At 36.3% G+C, this 22,057-nt stretch overlaps 4 protein-coding genes, 1 long non-coding RNA gene and 1 pseudogene across 8 annotated transcripts; 5 read left to right on the top strand and 1 right to left on the bottom strand.

Moving 5' to 3' along the window:
- Nucleotides 1-371: 371 nt before the first annotated feature.
- LOC130731875 (uncharacterized) lies at nt 372-2,361 on the top strand. 3 transcript variants are annotated; one of them, XR_009016867.1, is made up of 4 exons: nt 372-486; nt 859-920; nt 1,275-1,410; nt 2,245-2,361. It is a non-coding gene; the product is annotated as an uncharacterized LOC130731875 (long non-coding RNA). The 3 variants fall into 3 exon arrangements; XR_009016866.1 differs by lacking the exon at nt 372-486 and adding an exon at nt 579-697 and having other exon boundaries at nt 813-920; XR_009016865.1 differs by lacking the exon at nt 372-486 and having other exon boundaries at nt 576-920.
- A 157-nt stretch (nt 2,362-2,518) lies between these two features.
- On the top strand, nt 2,519-4,793 carry LOC130737272 (uncharacterized). Its single transcript, XM_057589027.1, has 2 exons — nt 2,519-3,821; nt 4,234-4,793. Exons 1-2 carry the CDS (start codon nt 2,519-2,521, stop codon nt 4,791-4,793), a joined length of 1,863 nt encoding a protein of 620 aa, XP_057445010.1.
- A 153-nt stretch (nt 4,794-4,946) lies between these two features.
- Nucleotides 4,947-6,188, top strand: LOC130731874 (uncharacterized). The gene is made up of 3 exons (XM_057584060.1): nt 4,947-5,178; nt 5,259-5,358; nt 5,449-6,188. Exons 1-3 carry the CDS (start codon nt 5,114-5,116, stop codon nt 6,163-6,165), a joined length of 882 nt encoding a protein of 293 aa, XP_057440043.1. The 5' UTR covers nt 4,947-5,113; the 3' UTR covers nt 6,166-6,188.
- Nucleotides 6,189-6,688: 500 nt separating this feature from the next.
- On the top strand, nt 6,689-8,134 carry LOC130731873 (uncharacterized; annotated as a pseudogene).
- A 973-nt stretch (nt 8,135-9,107) lies between these two features.
- LOC130737264 (uncharacterized) lies at nt 9,108-12,267 on the bottom strand. Its single transcript, XM_057589020.1, has 7 exons — nt 12,155-12,267; nt 10,755-10,938; nt 10,599-10,712; nt 10,331-10,519; nt 9,800-10,123; nt 9,490-9,604; nt 9,108-9,262 (listed from the first exon to the last, which is right to left on the bottom strand). Exons 1-7 carry the CDS (start codon nt 12,265-12,267, stop codon nt 9,108-9,110), a joined length of 1,194 nt encoding a protein of 397 aa, XP_057445003.1.
- Nucleotides 12,268-14,398: 2,131 nt separating this feature from the next.
- Nucleotides 14,399-19,783, top strand: LOC130739631 (probable serine/threonine-protein kinase PBL3). 2 transcript variants are annotated; one of them, XM_057592023.1, is made up of 6 exons: nt 14,399-14,719; nt 17,084-17,424; nt 17,500-17,635; nt 17,763-17,899; nt 18,225-18,348; nt 19,120-19,783. In XM_057592023.1, the coding sequence occupies exons 1-6, from the start codon at nt 14,653-14,655 to the stop codon at nt 19,650-19,652; spliced, it is 1,338 nt and encodes a 445-aa protein (XP_057448006.1). In that variant the 5' UTR covers nt 14,399-14,652; the 3' UTR covers nt 19,653-19,783. The 2 variants fall into 2 exon arrangements, with proteins under 2 accessions (XP_057448006.1, XP_057448068.1); XM_057592085.1 differs by lacking the exon at nt 14,399-14,719 and having other exon boundaries at nt 17,084-17,197; nt 17,280-17,424.
- The last annotated feature ends 2,274 nt before the right edge of the window (nt 19,784-22,057 follow it).

Genomic DNA, 22,057 nt, shown 5'->3' with positions numbered 1-22,057 from the left:
CCTTGGATTCGAACCCAGGATCCACAGCAATCATAGTTACTGACTTGCCAGTTGAGCTATTTAACTTCCTTAGTTTTGTTTGCGTTTAATATATATATTAATTAATAAAACGTAACCCTAATGTTATCAAAACTAAGTGTCAATCTACCAAATCATACCCTCTGCTTCTCTACTCTCTCTCGCTCACTCTCTTCTCGACGGCGCGCACCTCCATCGTTAGGGTTCCTCTTCATCGCTCATACCTCCATCGTTAGGGTTCCTCTCCACCGTGCTTCCATCATCAAACCACACCTTCCTTCTGCTCTGCTTCGTTTTCACCTCACCGTGCTTCAATCAATGAAACCACACCTTCCTTCTGCTGCTTTGTCTTCACCATCGCTTCCATCACTCAAGCTCGTGTGGGTTCTGCTTCTTCTTCACCGAGCCCGTCCGCTCCAGCGCGACTGCATCCCGCGGCGCGCCGCACCTTCCGCTGCCATTATCAAGGTTTGGTTTGTAACCGATATTTTTCCTGCAATTTTCCATCTTCTGTGCTATGTTTTTTCTTTTAATTGCTATGGTAGCCTCTGATTTTTTTCTGAAAACTGCAATTTTCTCTTTTTATGAATGGTATGTGGAGGAGGAATTCTGGTTTTGTTCCATTGCTGGTGTTGTTACAGGATGGTTTGGTCACGTTTTTATGGGTGTTCCAAAGTTTGTAAGGCCATAAGTTTTATTGGATTTTACCATAATTTCTTTTAGATTTAACTTCAAATAGACAGTTTGTTGCTAGATTAACTAATCTATTTTTTGTTTTGTTTTTGGTTTTTTAGCTTCAAACTGACAGTATTGGGTTTGATTCCTATTGGGTTAATGCAGTACGGGGACACTTCCCTTTGGAAGCAGAGGCATAATGACCATGGGATTGTCTTTCATATAAGGTAAGGGTGTTGGCTTTCTAGCAGTTACACAATTGGTGTTATGGTTAGGTTGATGTGTTTGCTTCTAGATTGAATATGTTCATTAAAGAATGCATTGACCCTTAAAAAAGATGGAACGTGATGTTGATGTCACACCCAACAAGTACATGCTTCAATTAGTTTCTCATAAACATTATGATCTGTATGATTATATAACAATAAATTCTCACTGTTTCCTTTTTCTCAACTATTTACAAAGGTTTGCTACTTGCTTAAATTGATCTAGTCAAGTGTGAAAGTTTTTCTGAAAATGGGAAAGTTTTTCCGGAAGCTAATATTGGTTTGTTAACCTTACAATTTTGGATGGATGTCTAGGTGCTGGATATTCATTAATTCACTGCTGAAATTGACTCCAAGTAACTTCCCAAAGGTGAATGGAGGAAAGAAATAGAATCTGTTGTCGGCAAGTAATATAAGAAGGAAAGATAGAGAGAGGGCAAGTGATATAAAGGTACAATAGTTATGTTTATTTTTACATATATATGAAAATTGACAAGTATAATTCATATATTAATCGATCATATTTAGTATTAAACTACAAACTACAAACATTTACATGGAACATCCATGTTAGACTGTTTGGTAGCTTGTTCTGGTTTATGTGCAAGATGGCTTCTAAGGAAGTCCAGGACTGATAGCTGCTATAGAAAAATAGAAATTGAAGTTAATTCATAATAGCAGCATAAAACTAACAATAAAGAGCTAGAGAGGAAATGAAAGCATTTTTTCTCTTCAAGTATTTGTCTTGAATTTTCTTTAGCCAAGTGTAAGAGTGAATGTATGATGTACAACATATATGAATGAACTTGCTTCTCCTGATTCTATGATAATACTATATGCAAATGGATTTTCTAGAGTTTTTCTTTCTTTTTCTTGCTTTGGGTGTAGTGTACCATCGCCCCAGTTATCTTCCTGTTCTGATTGTAGAGTGCCATCGACCTAGTTTTCTTTCTTTTTCTTTCTTTTTCACTAATTTGGTTTTTGGGGCTTATAAAAAAACTAATCTGGTTTTTGGGAAGGTGATAATGTGTTATATCATCTTTGCTTATCAAATAAAACTTGCAGTTAGTTGGGGACTTGGATTGAACATTCATGTTATTTCATTTTCTTGCTTTTTTGTAAGTTTGTAATATCTCAGATTCTCATTGGTTCTAATACATAAAGTAAATATTTTAATAAGCACTAACTTAGTGAGTTTGGTTAAAAGGAAAAATAGGGAACCATGCATATAGTCTTCAATGATGGGATAAGTTCTCTTTCCTCTAAACTATGCTTGTGTTTACAGGTTTTTTGGTGGATGAGAGTATGAATGAGTTGCAAACTCTTTTACATGGTTTTTAAATTTCTCCCGCAAATGGTCACTTGTTGATGCTCTTAAGTCAAATACTTTGATCTTTTGCCTCAGGTATGTTATTTAAGTTCTTAACATTGGATGTGTAATGCTAGTTTGTTTGTGTTGTCATGGATTGAATGTTGTATGGACTAATGTCATCAATGGTTGTTAGTTGGAGTGTAAATATGTTGTATATAATATTCAATGCTTGATTATATGACAGAATATGGACATCCGTCAAATTCGCGGTTGGATGTATAATAGAACCATACCTAGCCAAAGGGAGCATACAAGTGCATTTTTGAATGGACTAAATGAATTTATTGCTCTTGCATGCCAAAAATCAGCAGACTTGACTAGTGGAGAGATTAGATGTCCTTGCACTAGATGTAGAAATCTCAAGTACTTAGATCCCATAGAGGTTGAAGTTCATCTTTGTAGGTGGGGATTTATATCAGATTATTGGTATTGGACATGTCATGGAGAAAGTGATCCAACTTTATGCACAACATTTAATACTTGTCCAAGTACTAGTGGCACTGCACAAGAGGGTCATAGATTTGAAAACATGGTTTATGATGCGTTTGATCCACAATTTAGAATGCATCCTAATCAACAAATAGAGCAGTCTCCAAATAAAGATGCTCAAGAGTTTTATGATTTACTACATGCAGCCCAAAAGCCATTGTGGCCAGGTTGTACTAATCATACAGAATTGTCTACTGCTGTTAGATTATTGACAATCAAATCAGATGGAAACATTTCCCAACGATCTTTCAATGAGTATATGGCTCTCATGAAAGAGACACATCCTGAAGGTAATGTTATTCCTGAAGATTATTATAGGGCAAAGAAGATAGTGTCCAAGCTTGGTCTTACAGCAAAAAAAGTAGATTGTTGCGACAAAGGTTGTATGTTGTTCTACACTGATGAAGATATGAAATTAAAGCATTGCAAGTTTTGTGGCGGACCTCGTTATCATAGAAAAAAGGTTGGTAGAGATAATTACAAAGAAGTTCTTGTGAAGAGAATGCACTATTTACCCCTCATTCTCAGGCTTAAGAGATTGTATGCTTCAATGAGTTCTGCTCCACACATGAGGTGGCATTATGAAAATAAACGACAACCAGGAGTGATGTGTCATCCATCAAATGGAAAAGCATGGAAATACTTTGATGGTAAGCATCTTGATTTTGCAAAGGAACCTAGAAATGTGAGATTAGGATTATTTTCTGATGGCTTTATGCCATTTGGTAATGGAGCTAAACCTTATTCTTGTTGGCCGGTAATTGTTACCCCTTATAATATTCCTCCTGAACTTTGCATGACTACTCCTTACATGTTTTTGACATTGATTATTCCTGGGCCTGATAATCCAAAAGAGAAAATTGATGTGTATTTGCAGCCATTGATAGATGAGTTAAAATTGTTATGGAATGAAGGTGTGGTGACATATGACATTTCAAAAAAGCAGAATTTTATCATGAAAGCAGCATTAATGTGGACTGTTAATGATTTTCCTGCATATGGTATGTTGTCGGGTTGGAGTATCGCAGGAAAATTAGCTTGTCCATATTGCATGAATCAATCAAAGGCTTTCTATCTGAAACATGGCGGTAAATGTTCTTGGTTTGATTTTCATCGTCAATTTTTGCCAACAAATCATGAATATAGGAAAAATAAGGATGCATTTCTCAAGAATCGAGTTGTGACGTCCAAATCTCCACGAAGGCTATCGGGGGATGAAGTGTGGGAAGAAGTTTCTGAAATGCCAAAAATAACGAAGACTCAACCTTGTATTTGTCCTGGATATGGTGTCTTTCATAATTGGACAAAACAAAGCATCTTTTGGGAGTTACCATATTGGAAGGACAACTTAATAAGGCAATCTTGATATGATGCATATTGAGAAAAATGTTTTTGATAATGTCTTTAATACAGTGATGGACATCAAAGGCAAGACCAAAGATAATGTTAAGGCAAGAAGGGATTTGAAAGAGTATTGTAGACGGAGGGAATTGGAATTAGTAGAGAACCTCGGTGGAAAACCTTTAAAGCCTAAAGCAAAATTTGTTCTTTCGAAGGAGCAAAACATGGCGGTGTGTAAATGGGTTAGTGAGTTGAAAATGCCCGATGGATATGCTTCAAATTTGAGTAGATGTGTAACCATGAAGGATGGGAAGTTTCTTGGAATGAAAAGTCATGATTGTCATATCTTTATGGAGCGTTTGTTACCAATTGCTTTTAGTGCATTACCACTTCAAGTTTGGAGGCCTTTAGCTGAGTTGAGCAAGTTCTTCAAGGATTTGTGCTCAAGTACATTGCAATTGAATGATCTGAGGCGGATGAGAGAAAATATTATCATTACAACATGTAAGTTGGAAAGAATCTTTCCACCTGGTTTCTTTAATTCAATGGAGCATTTGCATATCCATCTTCCTTATGAAGTAATAGCAGGAGGTCCCATTCAATATCGATGGATGTATCCATTTGAGAGGTAATTACTTGCATCGTTTATTGTACACATTAATTTATTAGTAATTATTGGTTAATGATATTTTGTCACTTTAGGTACTTGGGGAAGTTGAAACGAATGGTTAAAAACAAATCACGGGTAGAAGGGTCTATTTGTGAGGCATATCTATGCCAAGAGACTTCTCATTTTTGTTCATACTACTTTGAGTCTCATGTTCAATCAACGAGAAATAGAGTTGGTCGAAATGATGATGGAGGCCAGGTCGATGCAGTTGAACGAAATTTATCTTTCTTCAATCATCCCGGCCGATCGCATGGAACTTGTAAGAGTTGGTATTTAAATGATATGGAATTACATGCTGCCCATTTGCATATCCTACTTAACTGTGACGAAGTTAAACCATATATAAAGTACGTAAGTTTATTTGTATTTTGATCATTCTTTTAGTCATAATGATTGAAACATTAAATAATATAGTGACCATTGTTAGATTCTTTGAGCAACACTTGGTGGCAACCTTTCCAAATATCTCTCAAGCTGATATTGATGGTCTTACTGCATCTGAGTTTCCAACTTGGTTTCGATCGTATGTAAGTGTCGTGTTTTTTTAAGTTAATATTGCACAAGTTAAACCTATGTTTGTGTAATACAAATTCTAATGAGTTTATGCTTAATGATAGGTTCATGATAGAAATAACATGGTAGTAGATCAGTTATTACACCACTTAGCATGGGGTCCTAAGAAAAAGGTGGAGACTTGGCCTATTTACTTTGTCAATGGTTTTAAGTTTCATACAGAAGAGTGGACTGTCAATAAGAAAACCATCATTTCTGGAGTTTGTGTTGAGGGTGATGATGAAGAGGATGAACACTATTATTATGGTGTCCTTAAAGAGATTTTGCGGCTAGAGTACCCAGGAGAACCAATCAAACAATTAGTGTTATTTAACTGTGAATGGTTTGATTCTGTCATCAATCGTGGGATGAAGGTTAATAAAGAATATGACATTGTGGAGGTTCATCGTTCTAGAAGGTATTCAAAATATGACCCTTTCATATTTGCAACAAATGCGATTCAAGTGTACTACATGCCTTACCCAAAACATATAAAAGAAAAGGTTGATTGGTGGGTTGTTACTAAAACCAAACCAATGGGTACAGTTGATGATCGGTATGCATTGGAGGTTGCATTTCAAGATACAACAACTCATGTGGACCCGGTTTCAAATGAAGAGCTAGATGGTCACTTGAGAGATGATGAAGCTTTATATGAGGATGAGGATGAGGATGAGGATGAGGATGAGGATGAGGATGAGGATGAGGATAAGGATGAGGATGAGGATGAGGATGAGAATGAGAATGAGAATGAATATACATCTTCAAATGATGATAATTAGAATGTGACATTATGTTTTTCTTATGTGAGGTAACAAATTGTACTTATTTTAATTGTAATATTATAGCTCGCATAATTTTTCCTTAAATATACTAATGCTCTATCCTTTACAAATAATGCAGATGTCTGACAAAGATCGAGGCAAAACCAAAACTCTAAGAGGAAAATCATCTAAAAAGCATTCAAAGGGGCTAACTCACAATGGTATTCCAACTTCAGCTTCAACACATGTTGCAATGTCATCACATATGACAACTCATGTCCCACCAAGTCAATCAACTTCTTCTACATATGTCCCACCAACTCAATCAACTCCTTCCACCAATGTCCCACTAACTCCTAATGTGGTACAAGATTGCACTAATGTCTCACCAACTCAATCAACTCCTTCCACCAATGTACAAGATTCCACCAATGTCTCACCATCTGAAAATGAATCAAATAATTGCAAACCTACATTCAACCTTGATGGCGAAGGGTATGCATTATTTTGTATAAGTTATTTTGAGTACTTTTAGTATACCTTTAATTGTTTACATGTCGTGTTTTTAGGTTTTTACCTTCGCATCCTGCTGCTAATGCCATCACTGATATCTTTCGAAGTTATTATAATGAACCATGGCCAACATGGAGGAAGATACCAGAAAATAGGAGAACTATGATGTTTGGAGAGTTCATGGTATATTTCAATGTAAATTATCAAGTTTGATCTACTATCACTATGTATGCAATTTTATCTAACTTTACTTGTATTTATTGTAGAAGAAATACTCTGTTTGTCCACCTGATGCTATATGGGCTAGAAATAACTTTGAATCTCGAGGTCCAAAACTTATGAAAGATAGTTTGAGTAAGGCTCATAGAGATAAGAAGAAGCCAAGGTGGCTTGGAGATCATGTATGGAATGGGCTATGTGAGCATTGGGAAACTCCGAAGTTCAATGAGAAAAGTGTCAAAGCAAAGGCAAATCGGGCATCTGATCGTGAAGGATTTGGACGGACCCTTCACATTGGTGGCTCTATCACAACATCTCAACATAGAGACAATTTGGTTAAGATTCTTCTCTTGTAGTGTATTCTCTTAATTTAGATATAAATGATATTGTCCTAATTTTTTGGTACTTGTTTTAGATGAAGAAAAATGGATTCAACCCTTCTCCACTAGACTTGTTTCGCTCTACACATCAACGCAAGGATGGTACATTTGTGGACAATAAATCAGAGCATGTAGATGTATGATATGCTAAACTCTTCTTTAATTTAGTATACATGAATTGCATTGGACTAGTCTATAGGACAAATATTTATGGATTGGTTGGGCTCTTGTGACATTTTTAGTGTTTTTGTCTTTGTTTCTCATACAAGGTTGTGCTTGAAATTATGGTAAATGTAGGTTAGGTATTGTAAAAGAGAATTCATGGTTGATTTTATTGTAATTAATTCTTGCTAACAGGGTGCATATGTGCGTGAAATGGAAGATATGACGCAAAGAGCATCTGAGCAAAATCTTCCTCCGCCAAATGAGCTAGATGTGTGGCGTGATGTTGGCTGGCATGAAAAAGGGTAGAATATATGGGTTGGGATTGGAGTCCACTGTTATCAATAAACAATATCATGGCTCATGTTCTTCATCATCTGAATGGGTAAGAAGATCAGAACTTGATCAATTGAGAAACACTATTATGGAGGAGACTCAAAGAATGGTAAAACAAATGATGGAAGAAAGGATGCAACAACCACCAATGCCAACCCCAAATCAAGAGGAGTTAGAAACTGATGAGTCAGAGAATGAGGAGGATCTTGGTGCTTTTCCATGAAAACTTTGTCAAGCTTTGTTTCTATATTTAATGTAATAGACTATGTTTAATGTAATAGTAATCTACTAGACTAGTTTAAGTAGTTCATGGTATACTTTTTGTGATGATTCAGTGATGAATTTAGGTGGATATGTTAAGATTGTGTGTTTTGTGATGACTCAATGATGATTATGGTTATATTCATATTTTTAACACTAAAAAAATCTGTCACAAAACTGATTATTTTTGTTAATTTTATATTTATTACCGTCACTGAACTCATCGCTAACTTTTTAAATCTGTCGCTAATTCCGTCGCTATATTATAGCTGAAACCGTCGCTAATTCCGTCGCTAATGCAGTCGCTAAATTCTGTCACTAATGCAGTTGCTAAATTCCGTCGCTAATGCAGTCGCTAAATTCTGTCGCTAATTCAGTCGCTAAATTCCGTCGCTACATCGGTTGCTACAAGTCCGTCGCTATATCGGTCGCTAAATCGGTCGCTAAATTGGTCGCAACATTTAGCGACGAGTGAAATACCAACCAGCAAAAATCAGTCGCAAAATCGGTCGCTAACGGTTTTAGTGACCGATTTAGCCCATTTAGCGACCGATTTGGTCCGTCGCTAAATGACTGTTTTCTGGTAGTGCAATCACTACCATAAAGCTCTTTTCATCTAGTAGTACAAGAGCATCAGAACACACCAAGGTAGCTAACAAAACAAATCACACATAGCTATTAACAGTAGCTATACACAACCAGAAGTAGTCCAGAGGTAGTACTAAAACACACAAGGTAGATCAGAGTGCACAGCAGATAACCATTTGCATACAACCTTCACAGTAGACAACATAAGCATACCAGAAACAACCAAAAACTACTCTGCACACAACAACTACACCACTACTCCCCCTTATTAGCACAATTTGGCAAAGGCACAGTGAAGATCATATGAAGAAATTTATCCAGTAAGGTGAACCATTAGATCTAACCAAAGTACACAACAAATATTGTAGAATTATTACAGACCATGAGAGAATCATTCTTCACCAAATACATCCAAAACAAAAGAACCAGAAAACAACTTAAAGTGAAGCACTAGCAGTGGCAGAACTGGTAGAACCAGTTACATCCTCATTTTCTTCTCCATCAGACTCTTCTTCTTCTTTTTTCAGACTCGCCATCTTCTTCTCCAACAATTTCATATGGAGCTTCCTCTTCTTCAACAGCAGCATTTTCATCCTCAGCATTCTCAGCTTCCTCATCAACCTCTTCTTCCTCAGCAACAGGAACCTTAGTCAGGGCTTTGATCAGTTGATCAACATTAAGTTTACTTACCTTGCAAGCCTGTATAGTGTCTTGCAGTGTCTTGAAAACTTCCTACACTTCAGCCACAATGTCTTCCTTGCTTGACTTAAGTACCTTAGTACCACTGGCACTCGCAGTTCCTCTAGCAGCAGATCACATGATGTCTAGAACATGTCGTCAGCAAACATGCGATAATCAAATTTTAGAGGTTGAGGCTTCTTACCTAGAGGTTCATAAGCCCTCAGAATGGTGGGATGTTGTTGTAAAACGAGCCCAAAGAGAAGACAAGGAAACAGAATAGGCAACTTCACAGCAAACGAACCAGCATGCTTGAGAGTCTGCTCATAAACAAAATTACAAAAATTAAAATCACCTCATGTGCCAATCAAGTAAAACATTTTGTCCAGGGGTGAAGTCACTCGAGAGAGATGTTGAGTAGCCATCCAGTTTGCAGTGCCTATTTTGTAGAGCACAGCATACTTAGCAGTCAGCTTTCCTGAGGGTAACAACCCTATCTTTGGTCATTTCTTGACCAACTTCCCAGTGAGGGTGTTAGTAACCCTGTCCAAGTCAGGCTCTTCCTCAGTCACAACACCAGGGCTTCTGCTCAAATAGGTATTGATCACTTCATGAGAGAAATCAATGCCTTTTCCTCTCAAAAAGACTTTTCTATACTCAACACTATCCTCATTATCACAATCAGAGGGAATATTCACAATGAATTCCCTTACCAGTTGAATAAAACACTTACCAAGTCCAGTCACAACCTTCATCAACCCAGCTTGTTCAATAACAGCCATGATCTCAGTGTAGCTTAAGGCTTCTTCACTCAATTCTCTTTCAACAGCAACCCTCCTCTGAAAAACAAATTCTCATCTATGAGCAAACTCAGCAGAGTGGAAAGACACATTGTCCATGGGTGCATCTGGAACATTCAATGGAATTCTCTTCCCCTTGACTCTCTTCTTTGTAGTGGTAGAGATGTCCGGGACATTTTGCTCGACATCTGGTTCAGAGTCATTGTCAGAAACATGTTTCCTCTTCCTTCAAGTAGAGGCAGCAACCTTCTCCTCTTTCTTTTCTTTCTTTTTCTTCTTCTCAAGAACTGGGACCTGAGATGCTTTTGGAGTCTTGGGGGTCTGAGCACCAGAAACGTTTTTCTTCTTTTTCTTCTTATCTGCAGCATTCTTGCTCGCAGAAGGAGTAGCCTTTTTGCTTGCAAGTTTCTTGATCAGTTCTTCATCATCAGATTCCTTTTCTTCAAAGGCAATCAATACTAGTTCCTAACCCTTTCTAGAAGGGTTCAGGAGATTTCTCAAGGGGGATCTCAACAGAAGGAGTCTTCTCTCTTGAAGAGTCATGGCTTGCAACATCAAAATCATCGCCCTTCTCAGCATTAGACTCATGAGAGTTATCTTCAGAATTAGAATCAAAACCACGATCCTCCTATGATTCAATATTTGGTGCGACATCATGTGCAGTAGAAACATCAGCAAGAGTCTCCAACACATCATTGATGGCTTGAGTTGCTTCATCATTGGAAACATCGTCTTCTTGATCAACATCAACATGGGGGTCAGGCACAGAATCATCAGAGATGTTCTGAACACTAGAAGCTTTTCTTGTTCCTTTCTTAACAACATCTTGATTCTCAGACTTCTCGTCCTCTTGGCTGGTCCAGAAGATTCTGGATAAGCAATTTTAGCAGAGGAGCGCGTAACCCTAGAGGGTGTGGAGGATGAAGTCTTCAATCCAAAGAATTTGACTCCATGAGAATTCTTAACAGGCTTGGGACCGACAACGTTTTTCTTTCCTGAATCCTGAGTCATGATTGTGAAGAACTTGAGACAAATACAAAAGTAACCGTTAGAGGTTAGAGAGCAAGATGAGCGAGAATAACTGAAATTTGTGGAATTAAGAAAGGCTTCAGTCCTTAAAGGAGCACTCTAAGGTTACAAGACATGTTGCTCTAAGGTTTCCCGAGACTTTTTTTTGTTAATAGTACGTAATCTAAGTTAGTGGCGAAGGGAGGGATGCTTTAGGTGAGATGATCATAAGTAGCACAAGAAAGGGAGGGTTTGAATTGTTCCATCAAAAAACTTGGTTTTCCAAATGATCGAAAGCATTGTCGCCTACGTTAGTATCGTTTGGTGCAGCGGATAATTAAGTGGGTATAGAGAAATAATCAAGTGATACCATCATTTTTATCTTGGTTCACCCCCAGATAGATAGGACTACATGCAGTCCTTTGTTATACCAAGATTTCACTATGAAAGTTTCAATAACTTCTCCTTACAAGTATTATTGTTTATGCCTCTTCAAGCATTGTTGAGTATTCTTTTGTCACTGCCTCTCCAAGCATAACATGTATTCTTTTGTCACCCTCTTCAGGCATTATCAAATATTTCTTTTGCCACTGCCTCTCCGGGCATTACAAGTATTCTTAGGACTTCTCCTTACAAGTATTAGCAAGACTTCTCCTTACAAAGTATTATGCAGGACTTCTCCTTAAACAATCTTTTACAAGATCGTCTACTTCTACAAAGTTCTCTTCTTCTAAGAGTGATGGTGGAGCATTTCAGTCCATTAATCATAAAGTATTGGGGATAAGGTTTAACTCTAAGAGTATACGTTATGTTTTATTACATGAGAGATTATGTGAAAGATTTGACTCTTAGGAAAATCTTCTCTCCATGTTGAAGCAGACAGTGATGATCATCTTTTCTGAATTGTGAGCCTAAAAGCTTACTTGCAATATCTTCAGATCTTCCCTTTATACTTCTGAATCTTTTGTGAGATGAAAGATAGTCGTTGGAGCGTGTACTTCACAGAGATTTTATCTGTTGGATCAAATGGTACTTGGGTCAGGAGCATTAAATGCATGATACTTGTTTGATGAAGACCTATTACTGAAAAGATGTAGCTTGTCAGCTAGTTGGTAGCATTTGTCTTTGTTTCTATCCGTTGGTATGAAGATATGGTAAGTTGATAGTGACACCATTGTACTTTCACTTTGTGAATTGTACCTCGTCAAATCATGTGATCTTGTCTTTCAAGACTTCTTCAAAAAGTATTTTGAGAACTTTTCCAATTTGAGCGTAAAGTTCATTCTTTAGAAACTGCAACTTTCTTTCCATTATAGATGTCTTTCTTCTAGACGATCCTGCTGCTTCAATCGTTCTTCCTTTCTTCAAATGGTCTTCCTGCTTCGATCATTCTTCTTTACATTTTTCTATTGGTCATTTGGAACTAGACGATAACCTTTGACCAAACGCTTGTAGCTTCTTCTTAAGAAATAAATTTGTTCAAGTGAAGCTTTTCCATATCAAGGTAGATCACTGTAGGCGTAGATGACAAGCTTTATTCCATTTCTTGTATGACATAAATGACAAGCTTTATTCCATTCCTTGTATGAGAGAAAGAATAAACTTTGATAAAGATAACGTTGTACTTGTTTCCTTGACCAATGCGCTTTGTAGAGTATCATGTGATTCTTGGCACTTGACTTTCTCCTTAAGAATGTCAGATAGATTTCTTCAATTTGAACATGACGCTCTTTCTCTAGACATTGTCTTCATTGGTCAGCTTTGAGATAGACGATGAATTTCTTTCCTGAGTGTAGTCTTCTCTTCTGGCAGACGATATAGCAGATTTGAATTTTCTTAGCTAGTGTAGATTGTCTTGTAGCTTTGACCTTTCTTCTCTTGTATGGATTGTCTTCTAGCATTTTCTTGCACTTACTCATTAGACGGTGAAGGATGTGTGTCATAAGTGATATTTCCTAAAATATAGTTTATATGAAATTTTTAACCGTTACACTTATACTCTTGAAAATTATTATCATTCAAAATATGATAAACGATGTATCTAGCGTTTTAACTTAACAATGGTACCACCCAACATTTAATTTTTTGTACCAATACCAAGCACCGTGATTTAGGAATGAATCTTGCAAATGCATCTTTTTATTAGCTTTTATTACTTCTGTCCCTTGTCTAATTTTGGTATAATATTTGACAGTTTTATACTTTTATTATGCAATTTCACTGCAAGATAATATTCAAAGGAATTTATATTTTTCTACATCACTTTATCTTAGACCTATAGTTAAGAAGCCAGTTGCTACTACATGGATTATTATGATTGGAATAAATATATATTTACATCTCCTACAAAAAATAATGAGAGATCTGATAACTGATTTGATAAAAATTAAGAGGCATAAAAAGAAAGTGAATGAAAATAAGATGTTGGAAAAAAATATATCGATAGTATCTTTTAGACTTACTTTAATTTTATATTTCTTCTACTTAATAATTGTTTTCTAAAAGTAAAAAATTTAGGGGTGTAAGCGGATACTACCCGATCCGCGAATCCGATCAAACCGATCCGATCCAAACATTTCATGGTGGGTCGGGTTGGATCATCGGTTCGGTTCGGATTTTTTTTACTGCATCCGATTACCATCGGTTCGGGTATCGGATTTGAAGATTGAAAAACCGATCTATCCGAACCAACCCAATGAATTGAGAACTGTTATTTACATTTAGCCCAAACACTTTAGCCCATTACATTGCATATTTATATTTGCATTGGAGATGTTGGTTTTACTTGAATTATATAGATTATGTCATTATCGAATGTTTTGTTCTTTGTAAATATTATATTTTTCTATATTTTTACAATTTTTTACATTTTAATGATAATTTTCGTGCAAATTTCTTAATAATATTTTTTTTTTTATTTCAATCTGACAATCCGATCCGAATCAATCCAATTGAGATCGGATAGGTTTGGTTCGGGTTTAGAAACAAAAATTAGGAAATTCGAACCAACCCAAACCGAACATGTTTAATTGGTTCGGACATTTAAACACCTTAAATCCGAACCAATCCGGTCCGATTACACCCATTAGTTATATATCAAATTTGTTGCGCATACAATAATTTTTTTTCTTAACACTTCATTAGATTTCAGCCCCACAGTGTGTCAATATCATGAGCTTGCATGCATGATGTCGTGATACGAAGTTATAACTACTTTTAAAATAAAAGTTATAACTAAAGAGTAGGGAGATTTACGTCTACATACAAGTTTGACCATCAAGGACGTGCTAATACACACAATTTCAATGTTCCATATAGATCATCGAAACTTCATTTCTCTCTCCAAAAATTTCATCCGTGTCTCTAATTTCAAATGTTTATCGTTTTGGGAATACAACATGAGAAGACCATAATCTGGTTCTGTCTTCTTCTTCTTCCCGTTCTTCTCTTGAAGAAGTACGGACATGATGCAAGAAGAGAACCACAAAAGAAGGAGAAACAAATTTTGAGATTAATCGACATTGTGAAGAATTTGGATAATTTGAGGGTCGATTCCTCTTATGGGAAATTGCTTCATAGCTCGTTCCAAGGTTAATAATTTACCCAACTCTAACCCCATTTCCACAGGTACATATTTTCTTCCTCTCTTGTGCCATTTTCCTATTGTGTTTTTGTTCTTGCCCCATTGTTAAATTCTATACAAATTTAATCATGTTATACTTTTGATTATGTGACCAAATCTGTTTTTTTTTTCTTCAGTTCTTTGTAATGTACAGTGTAATGCAATGTGTTTTTCTTTTAATTTTGTTGTATAATGCTTTGATGTTGTTTGGGGAGTGTAGAAAAGTCTTACATTAACTAGAGATATGCCAAGATAACTATTATATGTGAGAAGACAATCCTCAACTCTTGAGCTAGCTTTTTGGGTAGAGTTAGTCCTCCTAAATTCTAATATGATATTAGAGTCTATCCTAGACCCGTTAAGTAGAGACTAGCCATATATGAGTCACGTCACACATGGTTTATTCATGCATATTCCATGCTCGAGATGTCTACCCCTCTGGGCGTGAGAGGTGTGTTGAAAAGTCCCACATTAACTAGATATATGACAAAGGTATCCCTTATTACATATAGGAAGACGATCCTCACCTTTTGATCTGGCTTTTCAGGTAGAGTTAGCCATTATTTTCTTTGAGGACTTTTGGAGAAAATGATTGTAACTGTGCATTTCCTATTACATTGTTTGGTTTCTCATGTTCTTCTCTCTAAAGTTTGCAAAAGTACTAACAATCAGCATCGAGGAACTAGTATAGGGCTTTGGCTGAATTTTGGTTTAGGATATGCCTTGTTAGGACTTGGGAACAAGAAACAATGGGAATTGAATTGGCCGGACAAACTATACGAGCTAAATTAAGGCCTTGAAGAGATCATACTCTTCTCCTTCTCCTTCTTCCATCTTTCTAGCTTGCTTTTGAACTTGAGATGTTTCGGGCTTTGCATCTGGTCAGTTGTTTCATTGACATAGTTGACATCAATTAATTTACCGCATGTTCTGTGCAAAGATATCACTTTTGTTTTGATTAAAATGTTAACTAACAGGTCGTGGATATGGTAGCCAAAATGGAAACTGGAGTAACTATGTTATTTAAAGCTATGTTTCTCCATGGTACATTTACTCTCAGTGCAGGAACATATGCGCAAAAACAATACTGCTAGATCAGCATAGAAATTGAATTGCAACAATAGTGAATTGGCAGACACATTTCTTGTCATTTAATTTGGATATTATGGACTCACCACTTTATCAGAGCATGTATTCATTAAGGCACAAACACAACCCTGTTAGTGCTGTTTGCTTATATTTTAATGGCCTAAACTCAACACGACCTTAATTTAAAATGGATAATACCGAGCCTTGGATATGATTGCAAGTTTTTCCTCGAGGTTTCTGGTATGACTGTTTGAGGCTTGAGGATATCATAGCTAATGTATCAAATCGAAAAGTGAAAGGTTAATTGTCTGTAGGAAAGTGTATAATATGCTCTAATGATGGTTTAATACTTCCTATAATTAGATTATACAACTATATATTTCTAGGCACGGAATAGTTGAATGTTAATTATTGCTTGTTGTAGCATAATTGACAAATTTCTTACTATCTTCATATCCTTTAAAGCAAAGTAGTGGTTCAAGTTCTTTCAAATCAAAGCCAAAGTGGTGAAGTTGGATATTAGATCATGGTTGAGATTATGTCTGTAGCCTTTGTGGTAGTTTATATCTTTTCACTTTTTACACCAGCCAATTGAAGAGGAATCTGACAAGTAAACTGAAAGAATAGGAATTTGCGGTGAACATACATATCACGGAAACAAGCCGAACTGTTGTGTCATTGGTTTCTAGTTTCTACTTGTTGTCACAAGTAAGGGATTAGGGAATACTTTAGATTTAGGTTCATACAATTTTTGCATACCTCTATTCTTTTATGACATTCAATGTCTAGGTCATGAATGATAGCATAATTAGGACATTCATTTTTCTTTTTTTACATTATTTCCCTTTTTTACGCTATTTCCCTGGGTTAGTCAACTGAAGTCTTGTTGTGGAAACTATACGAACGAGAATTATAGGAAAATGAGATTTACTTGTATGGAGAAATGAGATGCAATTGTACTTGTTTTTCAACTTCAATCGGTTTCCTTAAACATGTAATCGTGGAATATCATTTCCGGTGATTGGATATTATAAACTTGATCTGAGAGATCATGCTTTTCATTATTGGAACTATGCCTGAGCCTGATGATTAACATAATTTTGGATTTGATACTTCAGAACATTTCTTTAGTAGCTGGAGACTGCTAAGTCTTTCTTTGGTTTCAGTTTGTATGCATCTTTAGTAATTTTTTGTGGATGGTTTTTTTACAAGAGAACAGATTGTCTGTTAAGCTTTGTTTCCTATTTGTCTCATTTATTAAAATTGTAAGTCTCTTGCAGGTGTTATAAAACCTTCTGGTAGTAGCATCCATTCATTGGCTTATTTGAGTACAAAAGTGCATGGATACCATGATGAGGGTAAACATAAGACTCTCCCTACTCCTAAGTCTGAAGGTGACATACTTTCCTCCCCATATTTAAAAGCCTTCACATATAATGATCTAAAGAATGCTACAAGAAACTTTCGTCCTGCTAGTCTGATAGGAGAAGGGGGATTTGGTCACGTCTACAAGGGGTGGGTTGATGAACAATCCCTTGGGGCTTCAAGTCCTGGATGTGGAATGATTGTAGCTGTGAAGAAGCTTAAACCTGAAGGTTTTCAAGGCCACAAGGAGTGGCTGGTAGGTTTTTCACTCAAATTTGGTGTTTTTAGTTTAAAATGAATCAAATTCTATTATAGGTTTCTGTATTTACAGTCCGAAGTCAATTATCTTGGAAAACTTCGTCATCCAAATCTTGTGAAGCTCTTTGGATACTGCTTGGATGGGGATAAACGACTTCTTGTGTATGAGTACATGCCCAAAGGCAGCTTGGAGAATCATCTATTTTGCAGTATGTTGATGCCTTTAGCAGCATATGTTTCAGAGAGTAGTATTAAAGTAACATTAAAGCTTAATGTACTTTGATTTTAGTTCTCTAAACAAACTTTCAAATGATAAACTCTAAAACTTAATTGCAGGGGGTGGCCGGCCACTTCCTTGGGCCACAAGGATGAAAGTTGCCATTGGTGCTGCTCAAGGCCTTGTCTTCTTGCATGATTCTGAGCAACCAGTTATCTACCGAGATTTCAAGGCTTCTAATGTTTTAGTAGATTTGGTATGTTGTCTAGCCATTAGCATTCATATGATATGGTGGGCGTTAGGTGAAATTACTTGCATGCTATTTATGTGTTGGTCTAACTTCTTTCTACTCATAATGAAGCAGAGATAATGATAGAAACAAAGATAGTGAAGAGGGAAAGATAAAGGTCAAACATGGTTTCTTTGTATCCTATCCATTTTATTATTTTTCTGGTCATTCTATTCAAAAAAAATCTATATTAAAATGCCTATCTACATTTAATTTCTGATAGAAAAAAAAAAATGAATTTCAATAGTCCTAGTGCACTTGAATTTAAACATGGCTCTTCTATAAAATCCAGGAATTTAATGCAAAACTGTCAGACTTTGGTTTCGCTAAAGCAGGGCCGACTGGTGATCACACACATGTTTCTACTCGAGTTCTAGGTACTGAAGGCTATGCAGCTCCTGAATATATTGCAACAGGTCTGACTTTTAAAGTTTTATCATCATGCTTTTTGTTCCCAAAAGAAAGATATTTATTTTTACCCGAATTATTATTTTAACTGCTTCAGATACCTAGTTAGATTGTTAATTGATATCTTAAATCAAACTAGTTCGTTTTCTTTATCGGCATTTCCCAATAGCCTTGGATCTTGAGAATTGTCTTCAATTTGCTTGTTGCCTGTTATTCTAGGGTCTGGAGTCTGGACTAAGAATCAAAATCAGTTCCGGATATTGTTCAAAGATAATTCTGCTTCTTTCTCTTTGGTCTGCTATTTTTTGTCTATCTACTAACTGACTTTGAGCAAGGCTCTTTATCTTTGTATACCAAGTTCAGATACATTTTACATGTGCTCACCGTCCAAAATAAATTCCACCACCCAGCCTAGATTACATCTTTTCCAACAATTTATGCTTGGCTATTAGTTGGCACCGGTGCATATGAGTATTAGTACTCACTTCGAGACAAAAAGTAAACGAAACACATAGTGAGTGTTTGTTTTGTGACGTTTTTCTAAGCCATCATGAGGGATGGCTTGGTATTAAAAGTACTTTCAAGATACCAAAACATTAATACAAGCATATTCTTCTGGATTGAGATGAAAATGCATTTACGCTGTACTCAACTGGTATCTAAGCACTCTATAAGTGATCAGACTAATTTACCCATCAGTGTCCTTAGTTTTGATACATCTGCAATGCTATACATTTTCATGCAATTGATCCCAAAATCTTGTTTGATCACGTGAGCAGGTCACCTGACGGCAAAGTGTGATGTCTTCAGCTTTGGGGTTGTGCTATTGGAACTACTTTCCGGGCGCCGTGCTGTCGATAAAACAAAGCCTCGAGTGGAGCAAAATCTGGTGGACTGGGCAAGGCCCTATTTGGGTGACAAGAGGAAGTTGTTCCGGATCATGGACACAAAGTTGGAAGGGCAGTACCCTCAGAGAGCAGCATATGGAGCTGCAATTCTTGCATTACAATGTATTAGTGAGGCCAAAACTAGACCACAAATGTCTGAGGTTTTGGCTACATTGGAACAGCTTCCAGCTATGAGACATCCCGTTTCAGCCAGCCCTCGTCGGAAGTCCATGTCAAGCCCCAATGCAAAATCCTCTTTGGTACATAATCATCATCATGATCATCATTCAGTAGAAAGGAAGTCTGTTTCTGGTTACTTCAGTGAAATCCCGGGTAGATCTTCTATGACATCCCCAGCAAAGTCATCATTTATGCAATCCCCCAGAAGTGTAGACCACCTTATTGTTCTTGATTCTGTTAGTTGATAGCACTGTGAAGGGAGTTTTGTGAACATTTACCTATATGTATGTACAAATATTGGATGCCCTGAGTGTCAAAATACCCAAAGATGATGGAAGCAATGTGACAGCAAGGTGCATCTATTTATTATCTATTATCTATTATCTATTTATTCTATTATCTATTGTATTTATATTTATATATATTATATTATATATTATACTAAATTATATATTGTATAATATATTATATATTATTTATTTATAATTTATAATATTATTATTGTTACAAAAAGATCGTATTTTCCATATTAATCATGCTACGTGTCATTCACAACTTATTTAAATATTTAAGCATAAATAAAAGGGCAATTTTTTGGTATTGTCTCAAATGAGACAGTTTCAAAACAGTCCCAAATCAACAAATAAAGGCATGACACGTGTTATTTCTATTTTTTATTTTTTATTTTTAATAGTCACAAGATATTCAATCTTTAAACTCCAACATTTTACTAAACTAAATTTTAGTCCCAACTAATTTTCATTATTATACTTTTTTCTCAAGATGTAATAAATTATAATTTCGACCGTGAAAAGAGGATTTGTAGGCGAAAGGCTAGCGTCACTGGCGGCGGTCTGCAGCGAGCGACGGTGGCGAGAGGCGGCGGTAAACTAATGGAGATGATGTTAAGGACGAAGTTTTTTTTTTTTTAACGTGGTTGAATTGTTTTTTACGGTAGTTAAGTTTTTTTTTTTTTTTGAACTAACGGTTACAAAGTCAAGATTTGTGATAGTTTTTGAAATACCACATAAAATATTGATTGCTGAAGATTTAAAATATAATTTGATAAATGTTATGGGTTAAATCTTAATTTATGATATCTTGAGAAGAAAGTATAATAATGTAAATTAATTGGGACTAAAATTTAGCTTAGTAAAATGTTGGTGTTAAAAGGTTGAATATTTAGTTACTATAAAAAATAAAAAAATAGAATTAACATGTGTCATGCCTTAATTGGTTGCATTTGGGACTGTTTTGAAACTGTCTCAAATGAGACAATAGCCAAGAGGTCACCTAAATAAAAAACATAAATATTCAATTTAATTAAATATTTAAGCGTAAATGATAAAAATATTTAATTTTTTATTAAATATAAATTAAATTAAATTTGATTAGATCAACTGTGATTGGTTTTCCAAATGATACAAAAAAATTGAATTATGATTATTTAATATTAAAATTTATATACTTGATTTTATATTTATAATTTTAACTATAAAATACAAAAAAATATAAAAACTTCAAATTATATATATATATATATATATATTTCATTATCTAATTTTTTTAAAAGAGGACATGAATAATATTAATTCAAAGGTGGCATGGAAGCCATTACATCATTATTTACCAAAGAAAGCAAAATGGTCGGAACCGCCTCCACCCACACGGAGTCCGGGTAGGTGGTTGTGTTCCACGCCAAGAAATCAACAACACAATTATCAGTTCTACGAACAAAAGAAAAGGACAATGAATCAAAACAAGCAGAAAAACGGCGATAATCTAATATAATCATAGACAATGGTGAAACCCCAGGAACCCACTTCCTCCAAGCTTGGTGCAAAGGAAGGCAATTCGTCTCCATGCATACACACTGGAATTCTAACTCCACCGCCAATCGCATGGCCCGTCGAAGTTACATACCCTCTGCCATAAGTGTAGACGTCGCCTACATCAGATAGGACGAAGCCGCTGCAAGCACCTGTCCGCGTCTCACGCCACCATGCCTAGGCATGTGACATTTCCCTCCTTCCATGAAGCATCTATGTTCACCTTCACCACCTCTAGTGTTGGACTGTACTACGCACTAGGATGCACAGCTCCCCTCCTTCCCGGTGCAACCTCAACTTTTAAGGACGAAGGACAAAGCTTGGTAACCCACAACAAGGTTGTAGGCACCGAGAACTGAACTTCCTTGAAAACTGCTTGGTTGCGGGCCTCCCAAAGAGCATAAACATGCGTCTGGAATTCAGCCTTAGCCTCCACCTCCTTGTCCCTCATGAAAGTGTTAAGAACCCCCACTCTCTGACATAGTGAAGATGCAAACCAGAAGCATTGAGCCATAAGGCAAAGGAGAAGAACATGAACAACAATTTCCCTTTCTACACCACACGAAGGGAAGCTGGGATCCACGGCGAAGCAAGCTTCCCCGGGCTGGTAAGTAGTGCGAAACCGCTCTCCAACAAACCTCCTTACAACAAGGTAATGCCCTGTTGCCCAGAAATTTTTCCATAACGCCGGAGACAACCCACCAGAGTGTTGGGTACCAGAGTAGCTGGATAATATCACACAACTAAAATAAGAGATAAGAGATAAGAGATTAGGAAATTGACACACAATATTTACGTGAAAAACCCTCAATAGATAAAGG

This window comes from Lotus japonicus, chromosome 1 (assembly GCF_012489685.1).
Source record: "Lotus japonicus ecotype B-129 chromosome 1, LjGifu_v1.2".
NCBI lineage: Eukaryota > Viridiplantae > Streptophyta > Magnoliopsida > Fabales > Fabaceae > Lotus > Lotus japonicus.
Note: the sequence above shows the minus strand (reverse complement) of the source record. Positions and strands in the feature narration are given on the sequence as shown.